This window comes from Neomonachus schauinslandi, chromosome 10 (genome assembly GCF_002201575.2).
Source record: "Neomonachus schauinslandi chromosome 10, ASM220157v2, whole genome shotgun sequence".
In the NCBI taxonomy this organism is placed as follows: Eukaryota; Metazoa; Chordata; class Mammalia; order Carnivora; family Phocidae; genus Neomonachus; species Neomonachus schauinslandi.
In genome coordinates this window covers 48,311,346-48,326,311 of record NC_058412.1, presented here as the reverse complement: position 1 = coordinate 48,326,311, position 14,966 = coordinate 48,311,346, and the positions used below count along the sequence as shown (strand labels likewise).

The window sequence follows — 14,966 nt, the reverse complement described above, 5'->3', positions numbered from 1 at the left end:
CAGAGCATGGCCATGTTGGGCACAGATGACCCTTAGCTAGAAGGCACTACAAGAACACCCCCAAATTCCGAGCTCCTTTGAAGCCACCAGAAGGAGGAGCTGGGGAAGGAGGGCCACCAGGGGACCACTGGGTGATCCTAGAATGTGCAGAACAGAGGAGGGGTCGGAAGAAAGGGATGGATTTTCTTCCTCTTCAGCCACTGCTGAAGAAGCTATTGGGGAGACTTCTCACATGCAAATGGCCTTTGGAAGCCTAGTGAGAGGTAATCGCTGGGGTGGAAGCTTTCCACTCCCTTGAATTCTGAGGGAACCCATGAGAAAACTGGGGAATGGGGAGCCTCATTGTGTCAACTGGGCCAGAGACACACGGACTATAATCTGAACCCATCCCTGGAAAAGGTTTCAGAGGGGACCCTGAGTCTCATCTCCAAGCTGGTAGCACGTATTTTTTAAAAATTGATCAAATAAAGGTAAGTGGGGAACATGAATCCCTTAGGCAAACTGAACTTCTTGAGGGAGAGGCAAGTGTGGCTTCTGAAGGACAAAAGTGCCAGAGGATCTGCTAGAATTCACTGGGGGAAGATAAATAAGCATGGGGAAGAAGGGACTTGCAAAAATCCTGTGACAAGCATAGTTCCCCAGAAACCAACATAAGGGCATCACTTTACGTTTCAGTGACTCATCTGGAAGGTGGTTTGTAACAGTTACTGCTGCTCTGCCACGTCTTGGTGGGGGCGTCCTGGACCCCTTCCTGGCCACAGCCCCATTGCCCTGACTCATCATCACTGCGCTCTCCCTCTCCTCACACCCACCCTGAACTTCATTTACCTCTTGATTGATCCCCTGCCCACTCGGGGTTTGGGTTTGACTTTAAACTTGGTGACTGGTCTGAAAAAAGGAGAAAGAAGTTAGTGGAGGTAGTGGTTAGGTACGTGGCCCAGGAAGGACACTTTATGCAGAGTGTGGGAAGGAGTAAAGTGAAGGGGGCCAGATTTTCCACCCCTACTGACTGCTGCACACCACTGAACTCCATTTTAGGAACTCGGGTTGCTCTTTGGATTCCACAGCAGTGATGAGAAATCTAGTCAGTCCAGGGGGTGAGGGGAGAGGGGACAAGAGGGAAAGGGAGCAGAGAGAAGGGGAATGTGGGTGAACTGGGGGGGGGTGAAGAGTAGGGGGTAGGAAGCATGCAGGCGGCTGAGGCTGGAGTCTAAGCTATTTGGGGGAAGTATAAGGAGGAGGAGGCTTCTCCTCAGCCGTGCCTACATTATTTCCTCCCTGGGCACCCTAAGATCAAAGCTTGCCCATCCCCATGCCTGCCTCCCCATCCCCAGGAATGGCCATTTGCAGTTACATCCCTAATTCGTTAGCTTGGGTTCTGGGATGGACATGGATAGGCTGCCTTCCATCCATCCACCTCCTCGGGCCACAGGGGCGAGCAGGAGGTCCCGGGGCTCTTGCCCCATTACCTTCCAAGGGGCTTGGGGCGTCGGGCTGAGGCTTTGGCCGCTCGCTTCCTCAACTTTCTGTGAGGATAAGACAATAGCAGAGTCAAGATCAGTCTAGAACCAAGTGGGAAAGGCTGGTGCAGCTGGGGCCAAGGGCAAATTTCTTTTCCAACAGGGAAGTTGGAAAGTCATCAGGATGTTATAACATGAGATACTCCCAAGACTCAACCCTTCACAGCTGTTTGGCTTCACATGCCCATGACCAGGGTGATGAGCAGCAGTGAGGCACCTGGACTCAGGCTGATAGCGCCCCTATACCAGCATCCACAGAAATTAGGCTGGGGCAGAGGGGTAATGGGGACTAGGGTCAATATCAGGGTTGATCTAAACCCAAGGGGAGGGCTATGAGGAAAGGTATAAGTAGGAAGGTGTTAGGACTGTTAAGATTGTCAGAATGACCAGGCAAGGAGAGAGAACTGGCCTGGTTATAGGGAGGCTGACTGTCGTTTATTCTTGGATTCTCTCTGACTTCTGGCATTTCCAGGTTTGAGGCCTGTGGACCAGGACCAAGGCTGGATGTCCAAGGATGTTAACTTGGTTTGACTGGGGAACATGAGGCCAGGTGGGTTAGGATGCCACCATCCTTCCTGCCTAAATTAAATCCCATATGCTTTAGTCATTCACAAACCAAGTTCAGCTCCCAGACTTACTTCTAGAGAAATAAGTTCTAAAACTTTATTTCTTTTTAATTGGCCTAAATATTTGACCTATTTTCTTCTTCAAGAGGTTGCCTTAAGTCTAATGTCTGGAAACTGGGTCTGTTTCTCCTCTCCTTCTCCCTTTGATTTCAAAGACTTTAATTTTGCCCCCTCTCTGTCCTGTCCAACTACGTACAGATGAATGCAGGTTTTGTCTGTCTGTTCTTATAAATTTATGGGACTCCCTGTTATCATCATACTTATCCCTTCTTTAAACATGTTCTTACTCTGCTGTTTTCTCTTGAGGAGTCCTATCTGGACATAATATACTGCGTGCAGATGTACTAGGATGTTAATATGTAGATTTGAAAGAGCACTGCAGTTGCTTGGTATTTCCTGCCCTGGCTTTTTCCTGAGGATGTATTTAGTTGGTCTTTTTATCAAAATATCCAATATGTCCAACATTCCTAGAAAAGAGTGTACAATAACTCTCAGGTCCCTTTCCTGAGACATTACTAAGAGTTAGAACCTCTCATCATACAAGTATAGTGTGAAACTTTTTCTCCAAATGTCTTTTTCTCAGATCTGTCTAAAATGAAATATATTTTGTGTTTTCTTTCAAGATTATCTTGATCCTCCAACAAGTACTCAGAAAAATGTAGTATTATCTAAGAACTTAGAAGTACTTCTTCTCTTAGTTATTTATAAGGTTTTTATATTAAATATCATATGGCATACCTAGTTATATATAAGGTACAATATAGATTATATTAAGAACCTGGTGCTTGTTTAGGACCAGTACTGGTGTCTGTCTTTACTTACACTCCTTCATTCACAAATGAGCTTGTTTCCTCCTATCATTTGTTTCTTCAACCATCAAAATGTACCTACATCTGTGCACCCTCTTCTCATTCTCTCTCTCGTCTCTAAGGCCACTCCCCCCAATGTTTTTGAATTCCATCCCTTAGGATCTTTTCTTCTCAGTTGAGAAGTCACATACAATCTCTCCTCAACTGAATCATTTTAAACATGTTCAGATCTCTCCTACACGCCCCCCACACACAGCCCTCCACCCCATATCTCCCCGCTTCTTCATAGAAAACATTGTCAAGAGTTGTCAACGCTCCACTTCTATATTCTCTCTCTTACCACTCATTCCTTAACCTGCTCTTTTCTGGTTTTCCCCATCACTCTGCGATAATAAATCTAGTAGACAGTTTCAATCTTCATCTTATTTACCTCTCAGTAGCATCTGACACTGCTGTTCTCATCTTCTCTCCTTCCTTGTCTGTCCTAACACTACTAGTCTGGTTTGATTCCTAATTCTGGTTGCTCTCTCTTGGTCTTCTTCACAGGCTCCTCCTCTAGATAGTCACTTAAATTTTTGGAGTCCTGTCTGAGGCATTCTATCATTCCATATCCTCTCTTTATACGTTCTCATTTACACCTAACCTTGTATATTCCATTGCCTTCTTGATGTTTCTACTTAGATGTCTCAAAGTTTTCTAAAATGTAATGTAGGTCCAAAAAATAAACCCACAATTCTTTCAGTAAAATCCACTCCAGAAACCTAAGAGTTAACCTCTTCTTGACTCCCAAAGTCAGTCCATAACCAAGTCCTGTCAGTGTTACTTCCTAAACACCTCTCCAGTCCATCCACTCTTGTTCTTCTCCAAACCATTCTCAGAAATGCTGTCAGAGTGATTTTTTGGAGCCCCAAACCTCATCATGGCCTCTTACAGCCCTCCTTATGAAAACACTTCACTTGTTTCCCAGGGCTTTTATTATAAACACCCAAATCCTTAACGTAGTAGCCTGTCAGGTCTTCCGTGATCTCTCATCACCTCTGTGTTCTCAGCACCTTGCACAGTGCTTTTCAAATAGCAGGAGTTCAATAAATAGCTTTCAGCCCCTGAGCTCTTAGAACCTCAATTTCTTTGCCTGCAAAAGGACAGTAAATGATTCAATTATCTTTACATTCTTTTCCTCTTCTAAAATTCTACAACTTTCACGTGTTCTAGGGCAGACTATAAAACCAAGTGGAAAAATGATAAATGCATCATGTTCTGATTTTCTCATTCCCAAAATCTTACTGGTTTCCTCTAAAAGCTAGCCAATGTATCTTCTTTCTCTAAGGAAGGTGGAGTTCTTCGTAATGACCTTGCCTATCCTTTATGATGGTATTAACTGTGAGAATGCTCCCTCTGTCTGATGTGACCTGTGAAAGGAAATCTAGATCATATCCCCATCACAGAATCTCCCAGGACTACTGTAACCCCTTTCCTCACTACGGATGATCTCTCTACTTAGTATGTGTCCTTCTCCAGCCTTCATATCCCAGATTCAGTAACAGATTGCAATATCTACACAGATACTCCTGATCTCTGCAAGTTACTTCAGACCATGCATACCTAGGGATAACTGCTGGGTTTCAAACTTGCCGAGGATGGCTCACTTGGAAAGCTAGTGCATATTACCTTGAAGCCAGAGGTGCCTGATGGCACACATCATCCTTCTTTCCAGCAGCTTCAGGGTCATTTCCTGTATGTCTTCTCTTATTTTCTTTTACCAGTCATCCTACAGCTGTTCATCCCCCTCCCTCTTGGTTGTCACCCTCCGAATCAGCTTCACCTTTATGACAAACTCCTAACTAGCCTTACTGCATCTAGAACCTCCTCTCTCCAATTCACTACTATTGGGTACACTTTAACAACACTGGCCTTAATTTATCAGTGTTCCATACAAATACTTTTATTTTTAATTTTGTCATAAGATAAAGATGAAACTGTCTAATCTGGCATGAAAAGCGTTCCATTTTCTGGCTCTTAAGTAATTCAGATCTTCCTTCCATTATTTTTCAGCACAACCTTCTACTCTAGTCAACCATCTTTTGAAAAATATCCTAGTCACTGTCATCTCTGTCTGGGTCAGCAATGACTCCATTTTGCTAAATCCAGCTTTTGTTTCTCAGTCCTTGTTCTTTTAGACCCACCAGCAGCACTGAGTCAGGTGATCACTCTCTCCCTCTCCTCCTTGAAGCCCGTTACTTGGCTTACAGGCCACCACAGTCCCTTGGTTTTCTTTCTACCTCACTTCACTGTTTGCGTGTTCACTTTATCTTCCTGACCTCATAACATTTAAGCTCTCAGTTCAGTCCTTGGACCCCTCTTTTCCTGTTTACACTCACTCCCTTGGTGACACTGTCCAGTTTCAGGGCTTGTAATATTTTTATTCAACTGAACTCTAGAGTCATATACCCAATTGCCTACTCAGCCTCACATTTCAATGTCTTAGAGAACCTCAAATTTAACAGGCCCAAAACCAAGTTTTAATATTCAGTGTCCCCCATCCCCTCCTCACACAGAATGTGCTCCACCCACTGTCTTCCTTATCAGAAAAGGCCAACTCCATACTTAGCTCAGGCTCAAAACCTTGAAATGAACCTTAATTCCTCTCCTTCTTTCATACCACATTAAATCCATCTGCAAATCCTGTTGGCTCTACCTTCAGCCATACACAGAATATGATTTTTCACCACTCTCACTGGTCACCATCACCTCTCACTTTCTTTACTTGGCTTTCAGGAGACAATAACCTCCTAACTAATTTCTCTGCCTCCTTGACTCTACTGCATCCCTTACAGTCTATTTTTAAAACAGCCAAAATAATACTTTAAAAATGGAAGTCAGATGTCACACCTCTGTTCAAAACCTTATCTCACACAGAGAACAAACCAGTCTCTCAAATGTCCCTACGTGATCAGGCTCCCCATTCTTTCCGGATCTCCTCCTATATCACCTGTCATGTTCTCTCGTTGCCTCAGCTGCAGCCCCAGTGGCCTCCAGGAGCGTGACAAGAGTGCCTTCTCCCTCCCTCTACCCCTCCCCTGCCCCCTAGGATCTTTTATGATCCCTTTTCCCGTAAGTGCTTGGCTAGATTTCTACACAGTTTGTGCCCTCACCTCCCTTAAATCTTTTCTCAAATGATGCCTTTTCAAAGAGGCCTTCTCTGACCCCTTTATCTAAAACTGCAATCCTACTTCGACTTCCTAACTCCTTCCCTGCCTTATTTTTATTGATTACACGCTTTGCCATCCTTGCACTTTAAAATTTTACTATTTTCCAGTTCTTCCCTAGTCCATGAGATCAGGGATTTTTGTCTCTTTTGCCTACTGTTGAATCCCTAGTGTCTTCAACAGTCCCTGGCACACCGTAGACACTAATAAATAAATACTGGATGAATGGGTCTCTTCCCCTTTGTTCACGCTAGCCTCGTCACTGAAATTTCTGCTTTTTAAATTGTACGAATCTTTCAGAACCTGATGCTTGGGTTAGGGAAGGTAAAGAACAGCACAGAGAAAGAAATATAACCCCAAGACAGATAGCAGTAAAGGAGCACAGCACACAGCTGTTTTAAAACAGTTTGAGTCTCTAGACCAGATAAAGTATATTCCTTGGGGCTGAAAGAACTTTCAGATGTGCCGAGAGCCAAGGCAAGGAAAATTAGAGCAAGTGTGGAGAAGACTAGAGGTTGGGTAATGTATTGACTTTCAAAAAGAAGAAAAATGATTCCTTAATCTAAAGAATAATATTCTAGAATACATTATTAAATGGAAAGTTTGTGAACAGTGAGGAAAATATATGGAGATCCTTAGAGACCTAGAAGGATTTCAGTAAAAATTAGCTCAAACCACCATGATTTCATTTTTTGATAAGATTACTAAATTGGAAGACTGGAGAATGGCCATGAACATAATATATCTGGATTTTAAGGGAGGTTAACAAAATCTCCCATGATTTCATTATAGATAAAATGGTGACATGTTGGCTACGTCATCGTAGTGTTCAGTTTGTTTCCAATTAATGGAAAAAACATTTCACAACTAATGAGTAAAGACTTGATGAGTAAGGAAGAGTTAGACTTTGGTTTTGAACATTTCACTCTGATGAAGGCAGAAGGCATAGCTATCATGTATATCCTCCAGAGGAAGCTGGGAGGGATGACAAATGGAAAATAATGTCAAGATTCAGGATAATCTCATGGGTTCATGGTGGCTTTTTAAAGGTTTTTAAATGATGTATCCAACTAATTTAATAGGGTAAACTCAACATAGATTTAGGTTCAAATAGGCTTTTCTATTAGTATCAAGGATAAGGGAAGATCTGAATTGGTCTTAGATGATTACCAGTTCAATATGAACAGTGGGGTGTTTCCTCAACGTAAAGTCAATACCAAGTCTGGGCATGCTCTACCCAAAGTTGAGCATTTCTACTGCACCCTGCCCTGATGGGACCATATCTGAAGTTCTGTGCCCAATGGAAGCTCACCTAGATGTCAAGAGGTCTTTCTGCAAAACTCAACTAAGGAAGAGCTGAAAACAAATTAGCACTTTACTCTGCGTAGTAGATTAGAGAGAGACTGTAAAGATTTCTAAACTCAAAAGGACTGCATAAGATTCTCCAGGGTAGCGAGGCGCTGTAAGGACAGAGCCGTTCACCGGTGTGATCCGTCACTCTGGAAGCCAGCGCGTACACCAGGGCTCCAGGGCAGGTGGAGAGGGCCGGGAGTCTCGGCCGAAGGATATTCTGGAAAACTTGCTAGGAGTCCCGGGGGCTCCCGAGGGCAGGGCCCGACCTCTCCCCGCACCCTCCGACCCTCGGGGATTGGCTCTCTGGCGGGGACACGCGCGCCCAGGCCCGCGCTGGACACACCCAGGTGCCGCCTCCGCAGGGTGCCGCCGCGCGCTCCCTGAGCTCGGACGGCGGGGCCCGCGCCGGCACCGTAACCGTAACAGCCCCCGGGCCTGCCGGCCGCTGGGCGTGGCCTCGCGAGGCTCGGCGCGCGCCCCGAGGCGCGGAGAGTCTGCCTGCCAACCGATGGCGTCATGGGCACCGACCCGCGACCGGCGCCACTCGCCCCGCCCCGGCTGCGGACCCGAGAGAGCAGGAGCTTTGCTTGCCCCAGTTCAAACTCGCCCCAGAAGATGTCTCAACTCTCCAGTTTCGAAAGGGCCTCCATATTTCTCCACTGTTGCAGAGCCCCGGGCCCTCCTGGGGGTCGAGACACCACCCCTTAATGAGCACCCCTCAATCCCAGTCCACTCCACTCAGCGCCCACATCCCTTCACCTGTAGAAGGCCGTGTTGACCCTCTTTTCGCTAGGGAAGCCCAGCATCCCGCAGACCACGTGGCTGTTCTGGGCGCTCCAGCCTTTGTCACACACTTGCGACCAGCCCTCGGGAAGCCTGACTTCGACCAGTCCCTCGGTCACTGGCAGGGGCCGCCTGCCCCGCCCCACGGCCGTTCGAAGTCGCACCTCCTCCACTTGCAGGTGCTGTTCTACCTGGGATGGGACCACAAGCAGAGGAAGGAGAATCAGTGGCGCCGTTTACATGTCCTCCCACCCTCACGGACCCCTGATCATGTGCTCGCTGTAAAGCCCGTGGCGAGTAGGGGCTGCCACAGGGCTGGGAGGCATGCCTGCTGTCTGTGATGAACTGACTCTCCTGGACCACGAGAGTGGAAGGAAGGGCATGTGCTCTGAGAGGCGATTGAGGGTGCTGAGGAAGCTGAGGAAGCTGGGGAAGGAGCACCCAAGGCGGCCCCAGCATGAGGGAGCAGTTCACAGAGGAAGTGGTATGGAAGCAGTAGGAGAGATTAGGAAGGGAGATGTTCCAGGAGAGCAGGAACACCTGAAAGGAGGGAGAGCAAGGGATGCCCTGGGGACCAGGGATGAAGCTGGAGAGGCTCATGCCAGGCTTAGTAACTTGAATGCCAATGCTAAAACAAACCTGGGCTTTAATATGTCTAGCTCTATCCTTTGTCCCCACCCCCTAAGCTTCCCACCAACCCAAATTAGCCTGTGGGGCATATGGGATCCCCTACCTTCTAGTATCCCCTCTAACCACATATAACCACCCTGGTCATCCTGGGTGGGGTGTGTGTGTGTGTATGTGTGTGTGTGTGTGTGTGTGTGTGTGTATGAACGGCAGACCTCAATGACATTAGAATCTGAGAAGCCGGGGAGGTGCTGGTCCTTGCAGATGACTCCAGCATCCTCATCGTGGGTACAGTCACTGTTCCCCCAGCCCCGGGAGGCACATTCAGTCACACTCTGCTCAGTCCCACTGCAGCTCAGGTTGTCCAGCCAGATGCGGCCTGTGGAGAGACAGATGGGGGGTAGAGAGGCTTGTGGAGGCAGGATGGAGGAGGGAGGGAGGTGATGGGGATTTGGGGGAGAGTGAGCACACAGGCCTTGCATCTGGCCATGATGATCCCATTTTTCCGGTAAGATAATGGGTGTGCAAGAGACAGGACACCCTGGGAGTTAAAGGGAGCACAGGATTGATGGAGGGTCAGTGTGATCTGGGGGAAACTCAAGAAGTTGGTACGGTGAATAAACAATCAAGAGTCAACACTGAATTTCTAATCAGTCCTGACCTATTCAGTGAGAGCTACAATTTATCGAGTACCTGTTGTGTGTTAGGCACTCTGCTATGTATACATATACATGATTACTCTTAGATCTGCCACCATTTTACATAAAGAAATTGGGGTTCAGAGAAGTTAAGTAACTTGCCTAAGACCACACAGCCAATACACGGGGACTTAGGGGTTTAAGCCATTTGTGAGACTTGGAAATCTAAGATCTTTTCACCTCAGCCTCGCTTTCTCCCATGGGCCTGCCCTGTCTGTGCTGCCACATTGCTCCCTGGACCACACTGAAATGAATATCTGACTTCTCAGAGTTGGATGGACGCAATCCACATGGGATTCCACCCAATGTGACTTGTTTGTCCCAGCCAATGGCAGGGACCCATCATGCACCTCCTGACAGGACTTACCCAGCTTCTGCTGGGATGCCTACTTCCTGCCCCACCAGGCCACTGGAACCATCACAGAAGTCCTCATGACTATGACTTTGCCCCACCAGGTCTGATTCAGTCCTTTGCTGCCATCCAGAAAACTCCCTCAGCCAAATGACTGTCCTCATATTTGAAGACAACCTTCAGGTAAACGCTATCCAAAGCTTTTTCTTTTCATACCAAACACCCCTGGTTTCTTCAGCTATTCCCTCTTGAAACTTGGCTTCCAGTCTTTCACATCTGGGCAGCTCTCCTCTGAAAGCATTTCCATTTTCTACTGTCTCTCTTAAATGTGGCACCTACAAGGGACACTTTATTCCAGAAGTGGTCCAGCCAGTGGGGAGTGGGGGATGCGCTGCAGACTGCAACTGGCTTCTGTCCGTCAATCCTTCTGTGGGCTCATACAATGTAAGCATTTTCAGGTCTCAGAATTCCTCCTAAGCCCCTACTACCCACATTCATTCTTGTCCTAAGAGTTTATACTTGTTAGTTCCAAGAAAGCTTAGTCAGAAAGCTTAGTTCTAAGAAAACTTAGTTCCAGCTTGTTGGTTTCAGCTCTTGCCTATAATCCGATTTTGTCAGCTGCGGTATCTGTGATCCCTTCTGGTTGGGGACATCCAGACATCATTTATCTGCTCTCAGCTTTCCATCAAACTAGCTGTGCTTTACTCGGACAGGGCTCACCTGTATCAGGGCTGTCCTTGCATGTGTCTTTGTGGAATCACGCGTTTGCCGAAGAAAGGCACTTAGAGATCGCCTAGTCATTTTGCACATAGGGCATCTGAAGTTCAGAGAAGGCACTGACCAGCCTAAGGTCATGCAGGCCTGAGAACTGACTGTCAACCATGGCTCTACTTGACACTGGTTGCTTCTGATGTCCTGGCTGCCTGCGCCTGGCCTGGTGTTCCCTCTCCCTGCCTTAAGGCAATACCTAGGCCACGCATGGAGCACTGCTCACCTGTTCCGGGGCCGTATTTGGCACTGTGGGTCCAGCCCGTGGCCTCTGTGAAGCCCAGCTCCCGGCAGAGGACGTGGGCAGCCTGAAGGGTGAAGTCGTCATCGCAGATGGTGCCCCACTCGCCAGCTCGCTGGATCTCCACGCGGCCCTCGAAGGGCTTCCTGGGGAAGCCGGCCAGCCGGAACCGCAGCCCCTGGCTGCCAGCCCTGTCCTCGGGGGCCGTGGCCGGGGATGGAAACCCCAGGCAGGAGCTGCAGAGCAGGGACAGCAGCAGCCCCCATGGGCTCCACGAGCAGGTTCTGACATGTCGCATGGCAGGGAAGGCCTGGGGGCCCCAGAGAGAGAGTGTGTGAGAGAAAGCGAGACCAAGCCGGGCCTGGGTCGCAGAGAGAGGTCAGGAGAGGAAGAGAACCCGGAAAAGGACAGAGACAAGAGACCGTGTGAGAGAAAGCCAGAGACCCAGGGACTAAGTGAGAAAGAAACACAAACTCAATAAGAGCAGAAACAGAGCCCGAGAGGTGCAGACTAGGGAGGGGGGAGAGAGAGGGAGAGAGAGAGAGACACAGAGATAGAGAGGCTCTTCCTCACCATCAGCTGTTCTGCCTCAGAAGGACCTTTCCTAGCTCTGTCATCATCACCTCCATTATCCCCACCCACTGCTCTAAGAGACCCAAAGATCAAAAGACCGTGATTAGAGACCAAGAGGCAGAGAATGGTTGAGAGAAAGAGATAGAGACTGAGCCAGAGGGAGACCCAGACAGGATGTGAGAGGAAGGGAAACTGTGGGAACGAAAGGGGAGCAAACAAAGAGACAGCAGAGAGAGACAATGTGGAAGACGGATAGAAGGGGACCGTGAGAGAGCCAGCGCACAGAGCAATGGAGAGACGCAGGCAACAGGTGGGGTGAGGGCCTGGCAGGAGCCAAGGAGGGGTGGCGGCAGGAGCCTAGATGATTCCATTCAGCCAGTCAGACAGAGGACAGACAGCTACTGATTGTGGAGAGAAGCAGGCCAGGGGGCTTAGGAGCCCCCTCAGATCTTAGGTTCTCTGATTGGGAGCCAAGCCCAGAATCCTGTCTGGGCAGATTCCACGGCGGAGCCGGCAGAGACCAGGATGCACGGAGAGCCCCGTGCACACCCTACCCAGCACACAGGCTCTCACATGCCCTGCAGGGTCAAGGGGCCCAGGAGGGCCAGGCCTCAAGCTGGGAGGGGGAATGGGGTGGGGTTGTCCAAACCTCCTGCCAACACTGCCATCGCTGTCACTGGGCAACAGGAGGCCAGGGCGCCAATCAGCTCCTCAGCCAAGGCCTTCCCTCTGTCTGGGACTGAGAACAGCCCCTCTCCAGCAACGGGCCCCCCAAACATGCTTTCCCCAACTCAGACAAACAACACAACAGGACAGCTTTGTTCTGGGGACATTTTGGCTTGGGGGCCCAGGGGTAGGGCCTCACAGAGGAGCCTCCAGGCTTAGGGCCCTGGCTGCTGCCCTATTTGGAACACCCTGCAGACCCCCCACCCGCCAAATATCTGCCTCCTCACTCCACTCTTCTTGTGTCTCTCTCTCTTTTTTTAAACAATGACAAAACCCTCTGTTGGTTGGTTCCCCTCGACCCCATACTGCATCCCTCCTTTTCCGTGGTCCCACCACCATCCTCTCCATCCGAAACTCCCCTTCCTCCCGCGGCAGCGTGACTCCCCTACCTTTGGCTGAGCGGGGCTCTAGGGGCTGGGAGAAGAGTCCAGGTCCTGGAGATCAGTCCTAGGACTTCCCAAAAAAAGTGCTCGGCCAGGGGAGACTGGACCCCCCCTCTCTCCCCCCTCTCCGTTCGTCCCTCCCACGTCCCTTTGAGCCCTCCCACATTCCGCCTTCTCCTTCCATTCCTCTCCGGCCAGTTCCCTCCTCTTCTCCTTTTGGTCCTCCCCTCCCCCGTGGAGCTGGCCGCGGCCGCTCCACCTCCCCCCACCCCCCACCGCCGACCCTCCCCCGGCCTGCTCAATGAAGCTTTCTTTTCCCGCGGGTTGGAGGCCGGGCAGCTGCGGTCAGGGAGCTGGACACGCAAGAGGCCACGGGGCCGCGGACCAGCCCGGGTGGCGGCCCCTGAGGCGGCGGAAGGCCGCGGCTCAGCTCCCGGCTCTGGGAAGACTTCCAGTCCCCAGCCCCCAGCCCCCAACCCTTCCCCCATGTCCCGGGCGCCGCGGAGTGTAAACAGCCAGACCCCTGCCGGGCTAGGGGCGGGTCCGGTCAGGGGACCTGAAGCGTTGAAGGGCCGCAGAGCCCCTCCGGTGCCCCACGGTGCCCACTAGCATTTTTCGGGGTGACGTCACGGCCTTCACTCTGATGTCACGTTGAGCATATGACGTCCTACACAGCCCGTAAGCCCAGGCGCCAGACCCCTCTGGCCGAAACCTCGAGGTTTCTCCTGGTGGATGCATTTGTGCGCGTCCCAGGGCTGTGGCAGGGGTCTGAAGGTGGTGAACCGTCCAACTATCTGGGGACCCCCTCCCTTTTTCTTTTGCGGCTCTCCTTGCTCCTCCTTCGCCGTCCGCGGAGGCCGGGGGAGGGGCGGGAACGCCTCCGGTGGCGCGGTCCCGCCCCTAGCCCGCAGGGCCAGGAAGCGCGGAAGGAAGCGCCGGGGGCCATGGACGGAGCTGTGATGGAAGGGCCGCTCTTTTTGCAAAGTCAGCGTTTCGGTACCAAGGTAGTCGGGGGCAGGGGTTGCGGAACCCCATCAGACTTAGGAGTGGGCTGTAGAGCCCAGAGGGAGGGAGGGGGCGGCAGCGGGTTGGAGCGCGGGCCGGGAGCTGAAGAACCCTATGACGTTCCCGCGAAGTTGATTGCACACTCCGGAGAAGGTCCGCTGGCCTCGGGTACGCCCTCTCTGGTCCTGGGGAGACGGAGCTGCATTCTTCTCGGGAAACTTCGCCCCCGGCCGGGAAGCTGCAGACCCGAAATCGGCCTGCGCCGGCGCTCGCCCGCTCCCTCCCCAGCGTCTCGCTCTCTCTTCCCAGAGGTGGAGGAAGACCTGGGCGGTACTCTATCCTGCCAGTCCCCACGGCGTAGCGCGGCTCGAGTTCTTTGACCACAAGGGGCCGAGCTCCGGAGGGGGCCGAGGGGGCTCGCGCCGCTTGGACTGCAAGGTGATCCGTCTGGCGGAGTGTGTGAGCGTGGTCCCCGTGGCTGTGGAGAGCCCCCCAGAGCCTGGCGCCGCAGCTTTCCGCCTGGACACCGCGCAGCGCTCCCACCTGTTGGCGGCGGACGCGACGTCCAGCGCCGCCTGGGTGCAAACACTGTGCCGAAATGCCTTTCCGGTGAGCCGTCCGGGGCTGCCCGCGAGGGGCTGGGGCGAAACGCACTGGGCCCAAGAGGCAACGCGAGGTGGGGGCGGTTACAGCAGCAGAGGGCCTGGGCCGGCTCGGACCCTGGCAACAGCGGTGAGGGAATTGCAGGGTCCTCGATACTCTCTCTCCTTACCCCAGAAAGGAAGCTGGGCTCTGGCGCCTGCGGAGAACCCACCCAAGCTTTCTGCCCTGGAGATGCTGGAGAACTCGCTGTATAGCCCCACCTGGGAAGGTAGACGCCTGAGCCTGGGCAGGGATGGGGTGGAAAGGAAGGGTGTCCTTAGGAAGGGAGTGATTAAAGGGTCAGGGACTCATGGGGAAGTAGGAAGCTCCTGAAGTTTCCAAGTGAGTGCTTGGACAACCTGTCCCCACCTCCCCAGCGCCCTCACCTAGCAGTCTGGCCGGTTGCCAATCTAATTGTGTATTCCTTCCAGGATCCCAGTTCTGGGTAACAATGCAGAGGACCGAAGCCGCTGAGCGCTGTGGCCTGCATGGCTCCTATGTGCTGAGGGTGGAGGCTGAGAGGCTGACTCTCCTGACCGTAGGGGCCCAGAGTCAGATACTGGAGCCACTCCTTTTCTGGCCTTACACTCTGTTGCGCCGCTATGGCCGGGACAAGGTGCGGGGCGGGGGGGGGGGGGGGGGGGGGGGGGGGGG

General features: G+C 51.3%; 1 protein-coding gene across 5 annotated transcripts in view; it reads left to right on the top strand.

The window, feature by feature from the left end:
• The first annotated feature begins 13,599 nt into the window (after positions 1-13,599).
• Positions 13,600-14,966, top strand: part of DOK1 (docking protein 1) — a 2,975-nt gene continuing 1,608 nt past the window's right edge. The window contains exons 1-5 of one of the 5 annotated variants that reach the window (XM_044918815.1): positions 13,616-13,669; positions 13,821-13,823; positions 13,980-14,279; positions 14,448-14,541; positions 14,744-14,928. In XM_044918815.1, the coding sequence (XP_044774750.1) occupies positions 13,625-13,669; positions 13,821-13,823; positions 13,980-14,279; positions 14,448-14,541; positions 14,744-14,928 (627 nt within the window). In that variant the 5' untranslated portion in view covers positions 13,616-13,624. Of the gene's footprint in view, positions 13,670-13,820; positions 13,824-13,979; positions 14,280-14,447; positions 14,542-14,743; positions 14,929-14,966 lie in introns of those variants that run through there. The other 4 variants (XM_021699195.1, XM_021699198.1, XM_021699196.1 and 1 more) reach the window with 4 other exon arrangements.